Consider the following 16,343-nt stretch of genomic DNA (forward strand, 5'->3'; position numbering starts at 1 on the left):
TGAGACAACATGCGTAACGCAGCAGCAGTAATGAGCTTCAGGAGACCTCCGTGTTGCGTTCACGTCGATCGTTACAACTTTGACAGCGATCCAAACATCCAAAGTTTCCTGACATTGAACATGTTTCAACACAGTGTTTCTATTGACAAGTTGTTGTGGCATATGGACTAAAAGCCAGGTTTTCCACGCTACAGTGGGCTAAGCAAGGAGGGATATAACACTGATGAAGGTTTATTGTTCCAGATCGCGTTGGAGACATCGACATTTACTTTAGTAGCATGCATTGGTTGCCTTAAGATACCTCATGACAGTGCAGATTGTTGATGGATCACAGGATGATGCGGTCAACAGAAAGTTGCTCTCCTAAGCTCTCTCCACCAACATGACGCAAGACAAACAAAACACCTCCAGGTGAGCGCAAGTACTAATATAACCTACTCCCACATTGCCACGCCCAATCACCATGGTGCAGAAGCGTGCATGCTCTGATTGCGTGCACAATACCCATTCACATGCATAAACCTCATTTAAAAACAGGTGAGAAACAACCAAACCCTGTACGGCTCCTACAGTGAATGTGGTTAAAATGGCAAAAATAAGTATGAAATATGGTGAAATGAGGTTAAAAGTAGATCAACATATGTGACATTAGGTGGAAAAGTGGTGGAAACGGTTTATAAGTGTTGAAAATGGTTTATAAGTGTTGAAAATGTCTTGAAATTTGCTGTAGAAGTGTCAGAAATGAGAGTAATGTAGCAAAAATGCATTAAAAGGAGCAAAAATGTGGCACAAAAAAGTGATGAAAATAGGTTAAAATATGAAAAGTTTGGTGTAGTTGCAGAAAAAAAGTAAAAATAAGCAAAAAAAGGCTCAAATTGTTCAAAAAATATTCTTCGTTTCTTGAAGGCATCTGGCAACCCCCTGCCAGTGTCTCGTGACCCCTAGCGGGAGCCTAACCCCAAGGTTGAGTCACGTTCTGAGAAGTAGTGAAAGCAGCGACTTCTAAAACAAGTATTGTGATACAAAATATGCCATAAAATGTATATACGGTACATACATCAATATAGGCGATATTGTTATTTTCTGTATCACCAAAATAGAAAACTCGATATACCTGTATCTTGAATCTCGATATATCGCTTAGCCCTAGTGGTGACCATCATAATTAGTGAACCATCATGTTTTTTAACCTTGTACAGACGAACGTTTAAAACATGAACTCAAACTGCTGTGACGTGTCAGCAGTTCTAACAATCACTAACTGGAGTGATACACCCTCAGGTACAGATAAGCCAAGTTTCCTACAGCTTCAGTCAAATTCAATTCAAGACTCTTTAATGCCATTTGAAATTAAATTTAAGACAGTAAGCACAATTGAGAAAAAAAAGTCACATCAATTACATAGGGTTAAGGTCTATTTCTTCTAGTATCGAGTACAGACGTGCAACTAGCAACCCCCAAAGTAAACACACAAAAATACACAAAATGACAATAAAATACACCCAAAAAACTGACTAAAATAATCAAAATTACTCAAAACACACAAGATGATGACAAAAATAGCCAGAAATCTATGAAACAAAAATACAAAAAATAATAACCATTAAGAAAAATCTTCGTTGGACTGGCAATTTTCGTAAAATTTTTTAGTTTTCCCTTTTGTTGTTGACAGTTGCAACAAACGGGACGCACATCTGCACAGAGTCTCGCTGCAACCACGGTGTTACGAAAAATTATATATATTTTTTAAAACGAATGTTACCATTTATTTTTAAATGTGAGACTAATTACGATCATAAAAATCATACTTATGTGTTAAAATGTAAAACTTTTGAAACATTGATTTAAGACATTTTAATGACAATTAAGGCCTTATTTTTAGATTAATTAATTTATTGCCTTTTATAACTTTTTAAGGATCCGTGGGAACCCTGCAAGCAGGTATACAGGTGCTGGTCATAAAATTAGAATATCGTGAAAAAGTTGATTTATTTCAGTAATTCCATTCAAACTTTAATATTGTATACAATCATTTCACACAGACTAATATATTTCAAGTGCTTATTTCTTTTAATGTTGATGATAATAACTGACAAATAAAAACCCCAAATTGAGTATCTCAGAAAATTAGAATATTATGGAGAGGTTCAATATTAAAGACACCTGGTGCCCTACAAAGTGGTAGAAAATAGTCTACAAGCAATAGTGATAACCACGCCCCCTGGAGAGGATTGTAAAACTAAACCCATTCAAAAATGTGGGGGAGAGTCACAAAGAGTGACTATAGCTGGAGTCAGTGCTTCAAGAACCACCACGTACAGACGTATGTAAGACATGGTTTCAGCTGTAGCACATTCCTTGTGTCAAGACACTGAACTAGAGACAGCGTCAGAAGCGTCTCACCTGGGCTAAAGACAAAAAGGACTGGACTGCTGCTGAGTGGTCCAAAGTGATGTTCTCTGATCAAAGTGCATATAGCATGTCCTTTGGAGATCAAGGTCCCAGAGTCTGGAGGAAGAGAGGGGAGGAACAGAATCCACGTTTCTTGAGGTAGAGTGTAAAGTTTCCACAGTCAGTGATGGTTTGGGGTGCCATGTCATGTGCTGGTGTTGGTCCACTGTGTTTCCTTAGGTCCAAGGTCAACGCAGCCGTCTACAGGAAGTTTTAGAGCACTTCATGCTTCCTGCTGCTGACCAACTTTAGGAGATGCACATTTCATTTTCCAACAGGACTTAACACCTGCACACAGTGCCAAAGCTATCAGTGCCTGGTTTAAGGACCATGGTATCCCTGTTCTTGATTGGTCAGCAAACTGGCCTGACCTAAACCCCATAGAACATCTATGAGATATTGTGAAGAGGAAGATGTGAGACACCAGACCCAACAATGCAGAAGAGCTGAAGGTCACTATCAGATCAACCTGGGCTCTCATAACACCTGAGCAGTGCTACAGACTGATCCACTCCATGCCACGCCCATTGCTGCAGTAATTGAGGCAAAACAACTAAGTATTGAGTACATGATCATTCCAGTTGGCCAACATTTCTAGAAATCTTTTTTTGTATCCGTCTCAATATTGTAATTTTCTGAATTTGGGATTTTCATTAGTTGTCAGTTATAATTATTCAAATTAAAAGAAATAAACACTTGAAATATATCAGTCTGTGTGTAATGAATGAATATAATATACAAGTTTCACTATTTGAATGAAATTACTGAAATAAATCAACTTTTTCATGATATTCTTATTTTATGACAGGAACCTGTATACCTGCTTACAGGGTTCCCACGGATCCTTAAAAAGTTTAAAAAGACATTAAATTAATTAATCTAAAAATAAGGCCTTGTTGTATTGGTGCACTGATAGGTATTGATGAGTGTGACTGACCTGTTTCTACCTCACAAATGTCTATGAAATGATCCTCAGAGGCCGAGGCCAGCATTTTCCCGTCGTGGCTGAAGCTGAGCGTACGAACGGGCCAGTCCAACCTGAGGAAGAAACAGCGTATGATGCGTCACAAGGCGCCGCTAGCACTAGCTGCAGGTGTATAAGTAATGGAGACTCACCTGGAGAAGCAGCGCACACACACCAGCTCGTCCACGTCCCACAGACTCACCAGAGCGTCGGCGCTGCCTGTAGCAAAGTATCGCCCCGTCGGGTCGAACTTGATGCAGATGCAGTTTGAAGGATGAGCGTTAATGGACTGGATGGGTTTCAACTCAGGGTAGCTGCACACACACACACACACACACACACACACACACACACACACTATTTTTCCACCAGAAAACACTGATTAAACACCTAAAAAGTTTGATAAGTATGTCCAATTATGCCCCGATAATCTAATTCAAACTCTCACTGCGTGTAATGAATTAAGTAGTGATCACGTTATCCTATGACTAATTATGAATGCAGAGCTTCTAGAGCCCTATAAAATCCATTTAATTTTTTTTCCAAATGCAATGTTTTCTACATTAATTTAAATTCTGTTTTTTTTCCAGAAAATATTGGTTTTTAACTCCTGAGGAAAACACAAAAAGAAACTCATAATTTCGGGGTGGCCCTGTTTGGGCGGTTGATGGCGTCCTCTCTCTCGTTGGGGGGGCCGGGGCTGTCTCCCTGTGGAGGGTGTTGTATCGTGTGCTGGCCCTGGTGCGGGCTTCTCTCCCTGTTGCGGCAAGCCGGGCCGCTCTCAGCCGGCGTGCGGCGGAGGTCACCCTCTGGACCGCTGGGGGACATGGCTGGTGCCCGGCTGCGCCTAGGAGGTAGGGGGTGCTGCTGTGCTCTGTGGGGCCGGCATTGTTCGGGAGGTGCCGTAGGGTGGGTCTCCGGCTCTGCTGCTCACCGCGTCCCTGGGGCCAGCGGTGCCGCATGCGCCATCTACCCTCTCCGGTGGCCCGCCATAAAAACAGGCCGGGCTCACACCAGACAGGTCTCCTACATGGACACTTCACTTCTCTCCCCACTGGTCTGGCTCACTTACTCAGTGCACCACATACTCATACCCAACCCTTGGGGGGCTGGATGGTGGGGCTAGGAGTGAAGGGGGCCGCCGCCTGTGCTACTAAGTAGTGGCGGGGGGCGGCACTCCCACCTCAAGTTGCCCTACCAATCCCCCCAATTTTAATCACACCTCATCACACCACCCCCAGAGAGTGCGACCACCACCTCCACCCTACGGAGTGGACTTTAGCAATAACTAAGGCTCATCTCACGGACGGCATCAATAAAAGGTGATCTGGGGCGCTCTGGGGGGCTTGGTCGGTGCGCCTGGGGGTCAGCGGGGTGACTTGCAGCGTCCCCTTGGTGCCCTAGGTGGCTGGGAATGTGGTTGTCGTCCCTGACCGGGCTGCTCCCGGTGCTACTTCTATCCCAGGTCCTTTAGGCCTGGGGTCTGTTCCCCGCTGGCTCTGGTCCCGCCGGCTGCCAAATCGGCACAGCTCACACCGTCTGCTGGGCGTGGGCCTTAGCTCCTCTGCTGGAGTCTCGTGTGGGGGGCTTTCTGGGCCCTCCCCTCGGGGGGTTAGGTATGGGGGTGTGGATATTGGCAGGGGCCTTGGGGTTGGGGTCGGTGGCGGGGTGCGCTGGGTCCTCGGCTCCTAGGGGCTTTCTCCGGTGTGTATGTGGGAGGCGGTGGCTGCTTCTTGGCTTGAGGTCTTAGGAGCGTCTGGAGGGCTGCTCGGCCGTGGGGGGCTGGCCTGGGGCTCATTGGTCCCCGGTCTTTCTGCTGGCCTGGCTGCATCTTCGGGCCCGGGGCGACACTTAGGTTTGCAGTAGTGGTTCTTACACATACATTGGTCTACGATGCACTGGCATGTCTTGGGCTGTGGGATAAAGCTGGTAGTGGGCTTAACTTTAGACATGTTGATCCCAAATACCTACTTTAGGTTTTACCACTCACTTCACACTGGTCACCACACTGGCTTGATTACACAACACAATACTGTAAGTACAACATGCACAACTACAACTTCACATCTCACTTTAAAATAATCAACTATTCCCCACACTTCACAATTCCTACTTTGAGTCTCTCCTCCCTGTCGTAACAAACCAAAGGAGAGATAAACAGATATGTGGGCGTGGTGCGTTCGCTGACCCCACCCCCTCACCTCAGGATGTTGATGCAGCCGCTGCCGTTGGTGAGGAAGAACATGTCGTTGTCATTATTCCAGGAGATCTCATTGACCTCGAACTTGAACTGTTCCTCAGCCTTGGATCGGTGCGTTTTGGCATCAATGAAGGTGACCACGTCGTCCTTGTTGCCCACGGCGATGGTCTGTCCATCAGGACTCCAGCAAATGTTGATGTTCTCACCTGAGGGGAAAACAAAATCCACGTCATTGTTTTGTTTCAATCACCAGCACACGGACCCTTGTGACCCCATATTTGACCCCTGACCTTTGGTATTGACGGTGGCGATGCACTTAGTTGAGCGAACGTCCCAGATCCTGATGGTTTTGTCTCCAGAGGCGGTTACGAACAGGTCTGGGTTGGTTGGATGCCAACAGAGCTGATCCACACTGTCACTGTGACCGCGGTAGTTGTTCTCCTTCACCTGCACATCAGGTAACACGGATACCCATGTTTCTCAACCTTGGGATTGTGACCCTATATAGGATCGCCCGGAATTCAAATGGGGTCCCTTGAAATGTCTAGTAATTGATTAATAACAATTGCTGATTTTAATCATATTATTTTTTCAAATAAAAACTGTAAAACTGTATATTATACTTTCACTTCCTAAAAAAAAATCTAGTTAAAAAAAATAGAGTAGAAAAATGAAATAGTTAATTAATCGAAACAATTAAATCTTGAATTAAAAAAAAAAAAAAATCACTATTGTTTTTTAAAATTAAACTCCAACAACAGTATTCTATACTTTTATTTCTTCCATTATAAATCTAATTAAGGAAGACAAAAATAAATAAATATATATATGAATATCAGCGCTGGCGCAACTCGTAGCTATAATGCTACTTGTAACAATACATCACGAACGGGTCGCCAATATATAATGATATAAAAATGGGGTCACCAGTCACGACCCAAAAAATGTTAGGATTGGAACCATTGACTTATACTGGTATTACTCTGTAAAAAATATCAACATTTGATTGAAAAGCACTTTATACAGTGATTCAAAACATTCAAATTAATAAAATAAATCAAACTACATTAAAATCAGTTTGTATATTGGAACAGACCCACGTGATGACTGAGTCAGAAAGTTCTAAGGCCGCAAAAACCAATCGATAAAATCGATAAAAAACGGACTATAAAAAATCGTTGGCAACTAATTTCATTATCGATTCGTTACGTCGTGCGATTTATGTCACTGACCGTGACGCAGAGCCGTTTGATTCACCTGCAGTGTTTGTGCATTGTTTTAATGGCAACCTAATTATTATTATTTTTTAGTTTGTGTTAAGAATTTTTTTGTGCACCTTTCCGTAAAAAAAAAAAAAAAACTTTAATAGTATTGACCGTATGATAAACAAACAGCACCACATGTTTTAAAGAACAAATATCTTCTTATCGCTTTCTCCTTAAATTATTTCCCCAAATTGTGAAAAATATGAGAGACATTGGTTTTACGAGTTGTTGGACACTGAATTCGCCGGGTGACTGATTTCGGTGTGACACCGGAGCTAGCGTTAGCCCGTTAGCTTCGCTCACCAAACGGTCTTTTTCCAGCACGAAAACACTCGCTGACTTGTCAAAGGATCCCGAGGCGAGTCGTCGGCCATCACAGCTCCAGGCCACGGAGTGAACTTTGGCCGAATGAGCTGGAAATTCTCTGCTTTTACTGTTATTCCTGAAGCTTTCTTGCATCTCCTGGAAGTACTGAGAGGCCATAGCGGCGGAGGTCTGCACCTTGCGTCACTTCCTGCTACAGCTGAAGGTGCGTTGGCGCCACCCACTGGTCAGGAGAGCGATCACGATCGGTCCAATCAGATGAAGAAACCCAGAGCCGTAAGATATATATATATATATATATATATATATATATATATATATATATGTAACAGAACACGAACACAACGCAGAGACTCGACCGGTTACATATATATATATATATATATATATATATATATATATATATATATATATATATATATATATATATATATATATATATATATATATATATATATTCCCAGAAGTGATCAGTTTACTATTGTAGCCAATGGAGCTCGAGCGGATTAGACGGTTTGTGATGCTCTTTTGAACGGTAATACATTATTATTATTATTATTATTATTATTATTATTATTATTATTATTATTATTATTATTATTATTATTATTAACATATCTAAACCCATTAACGTGTGCATTAAGGCATGTTAGTAGATTATCCGGCACTAAACTAGTACATTATTATTTTTATTTTCATTTTCATTTTTTGTATTTTCATTTTTTATTACTATGATCATTGTCATATTTTTTCATTGTGAGATACACGTTTTCATGTTCAAAATACTTTGTTAGACCTTTTGTTTAATGCATTTATCTTGGTACATAGTGCATAGTAAAAAATCGAATGTCTATTTTATATATGTATGCACATAATAAATATGTTTTGTGTCCTGTCTGGATGTGGGTTTTTTAATAACCCCTTGGTTAAAGAAAATTCAAAGCAATACATCATGTATATAATACATATTAACACATTTTTTAAACCAAATTAATGTTGGCCTTAGCTATGTCAAAAAAAGCAGGTAAGCTGTTTACACTAATTATTTATACGAATTTACATTAAGAAAAGAAACTATTTACATACATATGACGGTGTACTGTATATATATTGTCAATAAATGCAGTTGATGACAAATTACCGAAAATCCCAGTTATGTCACTAAGAATCAATGGATTCGAATGGCCCGCCACTAACTTCCGGGAACAAATTCAGTCTTACATGAATCACGTGACGGTCAAACATTTTGGACTTCCGTTGTCTCTCTTTATACCCAAGTAACGTACTGTTGTTTACAACACCGGAAGTAAACAATTATTATTATTTTTTTAACGAATTGTCAATGCTGTTGAACTGAAATAAAGTTTTGAAAAAAATAAAAAAATTTAAGTTTAGGATAATATGAAACAAAAGCTTGAGGCGTAAAAATGTGGGAAAAAAAGTATTTTTATAGACTTTTTGTAACAATAAAAGTTACATATTGTAGACGAATGATCACACGTTGGTCAATTTAGTTTGTATTGTTTTATTTCAAGGGAAGCCAAAATGAAAAAAAAAAAAAAAACGTTTCCTTTATAAAAAAACACACACACACACACACACTGAGTCTTGTCAGACACACTGATGCCCTTTGTCAGGTGATGTGTGCATAATCTTGTTTTTGCATCAGAGTTAATGAGACGATCAGTGAGGGAAAGGGGAGGAGCCTTGAGTGTTTATGTGAAGTATGGCTTTGCATAATTCAGGAGCGAAACACACACACACACACGCACACACATACACACATACACAGAGCGCTGAGCTAAGGGAGGAGAGTCATCTGATTAAAAGTATTCGGAGCGTGAGAGGCAGGAATCATATTGGTTTGATTTGTTTCCAGCTGATGATGGGGCTCATGTTGTTTTGGGGAAACTACTGGTTTCACTACACCGGTGTAACGGATGTGGTGGTTTCTGTTTCAGAACCTGAATGTCTCAGAGCTGCTCGGAACACTCCAGGAGAACAGGAAACTTTAAGAACAAAGTCACTTTGTTGGTGTGGTTTGTTGTTTTTTGCTGTCCCGCCCCTGGACCAATCAGCATCCTGTGTGTGGATGCACTGAATGAACGGCGTGATCTGATGCACAGGGATTTTTAATAAAGCACACTAACTAAATAAATGTGAAATTATGTCAGAAAGTGAATAAAATGCAAGAAAATAAAAATGTGCAAAATTAATGATCACTCATTCCAGTGGGTGTTACAATTTGACTGGTGATCATGTAATCTTGTGACTGATTATGAGGACAATCTCAAATCTGAAAATGAATGAAAAGTTGTTTTCCGAAGTGTTCTTCTTGTATTCATGTGAACATTAAAGAGTCACCGGTTATTATGATGACCAGTTGAAGTGTTGCATGTGCAGCTCCACATCATCAGACCTGAGGAACAAAGATGTCTGATGTCCTGAGGTTTGTAGGAAAGCTTGATGTTTGGGTGATGGGGTGGGGGGTGGGGGGGTGAAAGGGACGTCTCAGATCTGACTCTGAGCGTTTGAGCTGCCGTTGATCGGATCCACGTCGCGTTCGTCACAAGCTTCGACGCCGTTTGTCTTCACGTGCTCATCCACAGCGCTGCAGAGAGAACATGATACACGTTATGTTGTTTATTTATTTCATTCAAGACAATAAAACTCATTTCTTTCTCCTTCACTTTGAAAAAAAGAAGAAAAGATGAATGAAAAAGAGCAGAAAGAAGTAAAACTTATAACATCTGCCTCCTCCATAAAATGTAATGACATTAAACATCATTGTCACAACTCATTTGAAATCACAATTCAGTTACGCTTCTGTCTCATATTTCTTCAACATCAGACATTTCACATTCTTTTTGAACATATTAAGTGATCTTGATAATTTGATGTCATCATTTAGATTCTTCCATAGTGTGACACGCTCAACAGAAATAAACCACTGCTCTCAATGTCAAACCTTTTAAACTTCCTAGTTTGGTTTTCTACATCTTGTAAGACATGATTTATATTTTTTCCGGATTAAAATATGCTAGTATCATCTGCAAATAACATACACTTAAGCAGGGCTTTAAATTAACATTTTAGATCAACAGCCAGCATAACCAGTAGATTCTTAAAGTTACCAGCCAACCAGATTTTACACCAGCCAAATTTTTTCCAGCCAAAATAAACTACATTATGAGCCACAGAATAAATTTAAGTGTTCACGTTTCTTTACATAGTTTTTATTTTAGTTGATTGCAGAAATACATTGGTAAAAATAAAAACATTTAATTTAAAAACAATGTTATAACAATGCCTAAAATGTACAATATGGAACTTTGGGTGTGAGAAGTGAACCTTTTATAAATTATATTCTCATACTTAATAAACAAACCTAACAGATGAAAATTGAATCCCTGGAACATTGTTTGAAGTTAGAAAGAATAGAAGTAATCATTATTAATAATTACATGTACTGTAGAGAAAACATGTTTTACTAACATGCATGCTCTTCAAATGTAAACAAACTGTATAGTGCACATTTTAAAGGTGAACAAATGGTAGAATACCAGTCACTCACGACCTGATATCCATTTAGTAATAAAACTCCTCAATTTCTTCTTCTTTTCAGATCCTCTTTCATCTTCATTTTCCCTGAGTCAGCAGCAGCCTTCCTTTTTTTGTAGTTCAGGTTTTTCAACACCCGATAAATGTCTACACGTTTGTTTTGCACCGTTCTGTTTGTCTTCTCCGATACCAAACCATAACAATCACGCAAACGTAAGTACGTAGCCAATTGTTGTATGACACCACGTAACGACATAGTGTTCATGGGAAATGTAGGATTAGTAAAACAAGCAGCGTTGCCAGATATACATTATGTTTTTAAATCTAAACACACACAAAAACCCTCTAATTTCTTGGTGGAAAAACAGCCCAATCTGGCAACAATGACTTGTCATCGTTTCTGCAGCCTGTCGATTCAAACAGATGCAGTGGTATCTGTTTCCTTGTTCACCAGCCAAAATGGCTCGTAACGCTACAATGTTACCCACCAAAGTTCATTTTTTATCCAGAAATGTGCTTAAGTACATATGACACTGGCACAAACTCATTCACAGGTCCAAAGACTGACCCTTGGGGAACCCCACACCTGATATTACTAACGTCTGATTGTATATTATTAATTTGGACAAACTGTTGTGGTAATGATGTTAGAACATGTTCCGTTTGATCAAACCTGCTACAGGCGTTGGGGGTGTTGACCTCCTCTGACTCTTTGTCGCTCAGTGAGCTGAACGATGTCCGCTGCCGTCCGCCGCTGTCCGTGCTCCTTCTGCGGGCCACTATCGGCCCAGGCCCGGAGCCCCGCCTCTCGGGGTTGACCCGGGTCACGGCGGGGTCAAAGGTCAAGGCCAGAACGCCTGAGCCTGAGTCGCTGCTGGTTCGACGACCGTTCAGGCTGTCGCAGGACGTCATGTGACTCATCACACCCTCGTCTGCAGCGAGAGGAGGAAACATTCACATTGAAGGACTTCTTATGTCGTTATTATGAGATAAATCATCGAAAGCAGTGGTTCTTTTTGTTTGGCTAAAGTTCTCCCTTTCTCTTACGTTCTCATCCCAGTCCCCCCTTATGTCCCACTAAACTATAGAACGATATTCAATTATAGATCATAATGATGGAATGAATGAGTGAATGAAACAGTGTTTAGATCCTCCTGAATAGATTTATTTCTAGTTTGTATTATTTCCAGTCCTCTCCATCCCAATGTGGGACTAACACTGATCTTTGTATTTTCAGTTCATATTCTAATCAAGATCATTTCTATCATCATTTTGTGGTTTTTTTTGTCATTTTGTTGTTGTTTGTCTGTTCTTTTTGTTATTCAGTATGATTTTTTGGTGTGTTGTTGGTACTTTTTGAATTATTTTCCCTCAGTGTGTGAGTTTTTGGTGTTTGGTTGTTCTTATCACGTTTTTCTGTTATGTTTGTGTATTTTGTAGTAATCTTGTGTATTTTTCACTCATTTAGTGTGTCTTTGTTGTCGTATTCTGTGTTGCTGGTAATGGTAATAGTATTTTTCTCTCTTAGGCATGTTTTTTGTGTCATTCTGTGTATTTTGTTGTTGTTTGTCTGTTCTTTTTATTATTCGGTATATTTTTCTCTTATTTTGTATGATTTTGTGTTCATTTTGTGAGTTTCTGGTAATATTTAATATCATTATAATTTTTTAAATAACAATATAAAATCCAATGTTTTTAATGCTTTCATTTGTTAATTTTCCTCTCTCACTCTCTCTCGAGTACCCCCTGTAGTGCCGGATCCCCATTTGAGAAACCCTGGTCTAAACCATGACATGGGGGTGTGGCTTCACCTGCAGAGCCCGCCTCCCCCGCTCTATTGCGGCGGCGTCTCAGGATCACCTCCAGCTCGCTGTCCTTCTTCCCTGTCGGAGGAGGGAAGGCCTCCTGAGAGCCTCGGCTGGGGCTCCTCTTCACCGTGTCCTGTGGAGTCACAAACACTCAACATTCCCCACCCACTTGAACGCATCATGCGTCAGAAATGACGCATCATTTCTGACGCATCATTTCTGACGCATCATTTCTGACGCATCATTTCTGACGCATTATTTCAAACCAGGGTTGAGGTCATTACATTTTTCAATTACAATTAGGTTTTCAATTATCCATGTCCAATTACAACTCATTTACAATTATATACAGATAAAACATTTTTTATCTGAAAATCAATTAACTTTATTTCTATAGCGTGGGATGATTTTATGTGTTTTTGTTCGTATGTGTACAATACTATTTCAGCATCTTTACATTTAAATTTCAGTGCACTGATTATTATAATATATTATGTAGTAAAAGCCCAACTGGAAACAAGAGTTATAATTTAGCAATAACTATAAACACTTTGAACAAAACATCAGTTATTCACAGTATTGTTACTACGTCAAACAATGCTATTATATCCTAATTAATCTACTAACGCTTTCTAACCCTAACCAAGCGTAGGTGTGGGAAGACTTGATATGAAACATATTCTAATATTTAACGACATGTGTGTAAGCCTGTTCTTCGTTAAGCTAAATTGTAATTGACAATATTTTGTAGAATTTGTGTAGTAATTACAATTGCAAAGTCAATATCTGAACTTAATTACAATTACAAATACACAATTACAATAAAAATTGACTGTAACCCTGCTTTAAATGCATAATTTCAAACACTTTTCAAATGAAGAACAACAAGACGGAGGAATGGACGATAAACAGTGAGATGTACCAGGATGCCTTTCAGCTCGTCCATGGCGCTCTCCTGTTTGTCCTCAGGGCTGGGAGACTGCTACACACACATGCACCACACACACACACACACACACATGCACCACACACACACACACACGCACACGCACGCACGCACGCACGCACACACACACACACGCACACGCACACGCACACGCACGCACGCACGCACGCACGCACGCACGCACGCACGCACGCACACACACACACACACACACACACACACACACCACAGAGGAAAAGTTTCAGGTTTCAGGCTTTAAATCAATGAAGTTCACGTCATTGATTTATGTGAATAAAAGGAATTAATTTAAAGCAGGAAAGGAGCTGAAATTCATCATATGAAAGTTTGTTTATCACAAACTCACAAACATTTGGTTTAACTTAAAAATACGGAAATATTTTTCTTTAAGTTTTTAAAACGATGTCGTCCTAAAAACAGAGCCGTGTGTGTCTCACTGCCTCCAGAGGAGGAAACAGGTACTGCATGTGTGTCTCTGCCTCTGTGTGTGTTTGTTTCTGAGTGCGTGAGTGTGTGTGTGAGTGTGTGTGTGTGCGTGTGTGTGTCTCTGTGTGTGTGTTTGTTTCTGAGTGTGTGAGTGTGTACACACCACCTTCGCTGCAGGTTTCTGTTGAACAAGAGAAAAAAGAAGAGATAAACAAACACAGGCTGGTTGTTGTTCACTTCCTGTTGTTGACCTTTGACCTTGTTACCATGGAAACATGTCTCACCTTGCTCTCCTGACTTTTGACGGGCCTCAGAACGACACCGTGTTTGATGCGCTCCATCATCTCGTTCACCGCCTTCACCTTCACGTCGTCCGCTCCCTCCGACTCTGCGGTGGAGGGGAGGTCAGCTCTGATTGGCTCACCTGTGTCACGTGACCTTTTAAACTCACCTGCAGGCTGTTGCTCCGCCTTCACGGCCACTTTAGATCCTTTTGATGACTTCCTCATGATGGCGATGAGCGAGCTGAGGCGGAGACACACACGGTAACATGTTTATACTCCCCACCAATGACACCCTGCCCTTCTACGAACCAATGAATGACCAGCATTGTTGCTATGGAAACATCACAGGTACTGTGCTTTAGGCACGTTGTTGCTTTTACTAATGTGAATATATTTTGTTGTTGTGTAAATTTGTGTTGTTTTTTCAAAGTTTTGTGTTGTAATGCTCTTTGGTCGGTAACCATGGTGATAGTCTCCACTATTTCCACCTCCAGTGAATGACCAGCATCGTTGCTGCGGTAACACACCTAAGGGGGTTACACCTGGACGGGGGAGGAGGGGGAGGTGGAGGGGGTGGAGGAGGGGGCGGTGGTGGTGGCTGTGGGGGTGGAGCTGGAGGCGGAGCCACTCCGTGTTCAGGCGGCGGAGCCACCCAAGGTTCAGGGGGCGGGCCGTTGTTGGTTGTCATGGTGATGATTTGGTTCTGGGCCTCCAGCAGTTTATCAACTGTGGAGAAATTGTAGAATACTGTGATTACTGAGGAAGTAATCAGATTACTATGAATACGACACAAGACACACACATAATAACAACTGTACACAGTTTGTTCATTGTGTATTTTGTGTGCATGCTTGTGTGTGCGTCATTTACATGTGTTGTGTGTGTATGTTTTCAGATGTTTGCGTGAGCGTCGTGTAGATTTTTGTGCACCTCGGTTCTGCAGCTGCTGGTTCTTAGACTCCGCCTCCTGCAGCTGAAGCTCCACCTCTTTTTTTTCGTCCTCCAGCAACTGCAGCTGCTTGTGAAGAGACTCACACTGCGAGTGCACACTGCTGTGCTGCAGAGCATGCAGCTGCACACACACACACACACACACACACACACACACACACACACACACACACACACACACACACACACACACACACACACACAATAAATTAGTTCCTTTTTTCCTTGATAGTTATATACAGTAAATATTCCAGCTCCTCAGCTCTACTCTGAGCTCCTCACCTCCTGCTGGTGCTGCCGGCGCTCCTCCTCTAGTGTTTTGGTAACCGTGGCGACATCTTCCAGGGCTTTCAGCAGCTGAACGCTGGGATCAGAACTCTGCAGGAGGAGCACGCTCTGCCTGTTCGCCTCCTTCTGCTTCACCAGCATCTGAGACGCAGGAGGAGTTTAGAGTGTGTTTCAGTGTAGACACACAAGAACACACGACAGGACAGAAAAATACACAAGCACACACACTCACACACATCCACTCGCACAAACACACACAATAACACACACACTCACGCACACACACACACATTGTTTCTCTTTTCACATGAAAACTACATTTCCCGCACTGGAGGTCTGTGATTGGATGATCTGGGTGTCGTTTACCTCGTGGGCGTAGCTTTCTGCTTTGACTCGAAGGTTTTGCTCCAAGTCAAGCTTCTCCATCATTCCCTCGTACTCCTGCGCCGCCATTGTGGAAACTGTGGACGAACGGGACCAGGACAGGGATCAGTTTTATCTCCACAGGTGGTCATAACGGCAGTGACTCATACCTCTGTTAAACCTCTTGATGGTTTTGTTCTGCTGCTCCACTTTCTCCTGCAGCTGTTTGATCTCCTCCTGCTCCTTCTCTGACTGACAGAGGATGGACCAATCAGGACACAGAACCAATGGTTGAGAAGCTCCGTGAGTGTGTCTCCTCTACCTGAGCCGTCAGCTCCTCCATCTGTCGCTGTTGTTCATAAATCTGACAAACGAAGGTTTTCTTCTCGTCCAACAAACGACCGACCGTCTCTCTGAGCTCTGACACACACACACACATGCCCCCATCAGCTCCTCCCTCCGCTTTGCTCTGAGCTCCTCACGCCATCACACAC

General features: G+C 41.6%; 2 protein-coding genes and 1 long non-coding RNA gene across 9 annotated transcripts in view; 1 reads left to right on the forward strand and 2 right to left on the reverse strand.

Annotated features, from left to right (window-relative positions):
• Positions 1–7,391, reverse strand: part of thoc3 (THO complex 3) — a 22,610-nt gene extending 15,219 nt beyond the window's left edge. For 2 of the 3 annotated variants that reach the window (XM_028458911.1, XM_028458910.1), the window contains exons 1-5: positions 7,184–7,391; positions 5,906–6,062; positions 5,617–5,821; positions 3,568–3,729; positions 3,389–3,489 (exon numbers count right to left, since the gene is read on the reverse strand). In XM_028458911.1, coding sequence (XP_028314712.1) covers positions 3,389–3,489; positions 3,568–3,729; positions 5,617–5,821; positions 5,906–6,062; positions 7,184–7,363 — 805 coding nt within the window. In that variant the 5' untranslated portion in view covers positions 7,364–7,391. The remainder of the gene's footprint in view (positions 1–3,388; positions 3,490–3,567; positions 3,730–5,616; positions 5,822–5,905; positions 6,063–7,183) is intronic. The other variant, XM_028458909.1, reaches the window with a different exon arrangement.
• The window catches only part of LOC114470627 (uncharacterized), a 19,640-nt gene extending 10,433 nt beyond the window's left edge, over positions 1–9,207 (forward strand). Inside the window, exon 3 of the long non-coding RNA XR_003674899.1 lies at positions 9,166–9,207. This is a non-coding gene — a long non-coding RNA (uncharacterized LOC114470627). The remainder of the gene's footprint in view (positions 1–9,165) is intronic.
• The window catches only part of shtn3 (shootin 3), a 10,683-nt gene continuing 3,120 nt past the window's right edge, over positions 8,781–16,343 (reverse strand). Inside the window, exons 5-18 of one of the 5 annotated variants that reach the window (XM_028458907.1) lie at positions 16,172–16,269; positions 16,020–16,101; positions 15,853–15,947; positions 15,481–15,627; positions 15,257–15,319; positions 15,178–15,184; positions 14,775–14,973; positions 14,415–14,488; positions 14,248–14,351; positions 14,127–14,144; positions 13,496–13,555; positions 12,577–12,706; positions 11,439–11,697; positions 8,781–9,815 (exon numbers count right to left, since the gene is read on the reverse strand). In XM_028458907.1, coding sequence (XP_028314708.1) covers positions 9,716–9,815; positions 11,439–11,697; positions 12,577–12,706; positions 13,496–13,555; positions 14,127–14,144; positions 14,248–14,351; positions 14,415–14,488; positions 14,775–14,973; positions 15,178–15,184; positions 15,257–15,319; positions 15,481–15,627; positions 15,853–15,947; positions 16,020–16,101; positions 16,172–16,269 — 1,436 coding nt within the window. In that variant the 3' untranslated portion in view covers positions 8,781–9,715. Of the gene's footprint in view, positions 9,816–11,438; positions 11,698–12,576; positions 12,707–13,495; positions 13,556–14,126; positions 14,145–14,247; positions 14,352–14,414; positions 14,489–14,774; positions 14,974–15,177; positions 15,320–15,480; positions 15,628–15,852; positions 15,948–16,019; positions 16,102–16,171; positions 16,270–16,343 lie in introns of all 5 variants that reach the window. The other 4 variants (XM_028458905.1, XM_028458904.1, XM_028458903.1 and 1 more) reach the window with 4 other exon arrangements.

The sequence above is a fragment of the Gouania willdenowi genome, chromosome 10 (assembly GCF_900634775.1).
Source record: "Gouania willdenowi chromosome 10, fGouWil2.1, whole genome shotgun sequence".
NCBI lineage: Eukaryota > Metazoa > Chordata > Actinopteri > Blenniiformes > Gobiesocidae > Gouania > Gouania willdenowi.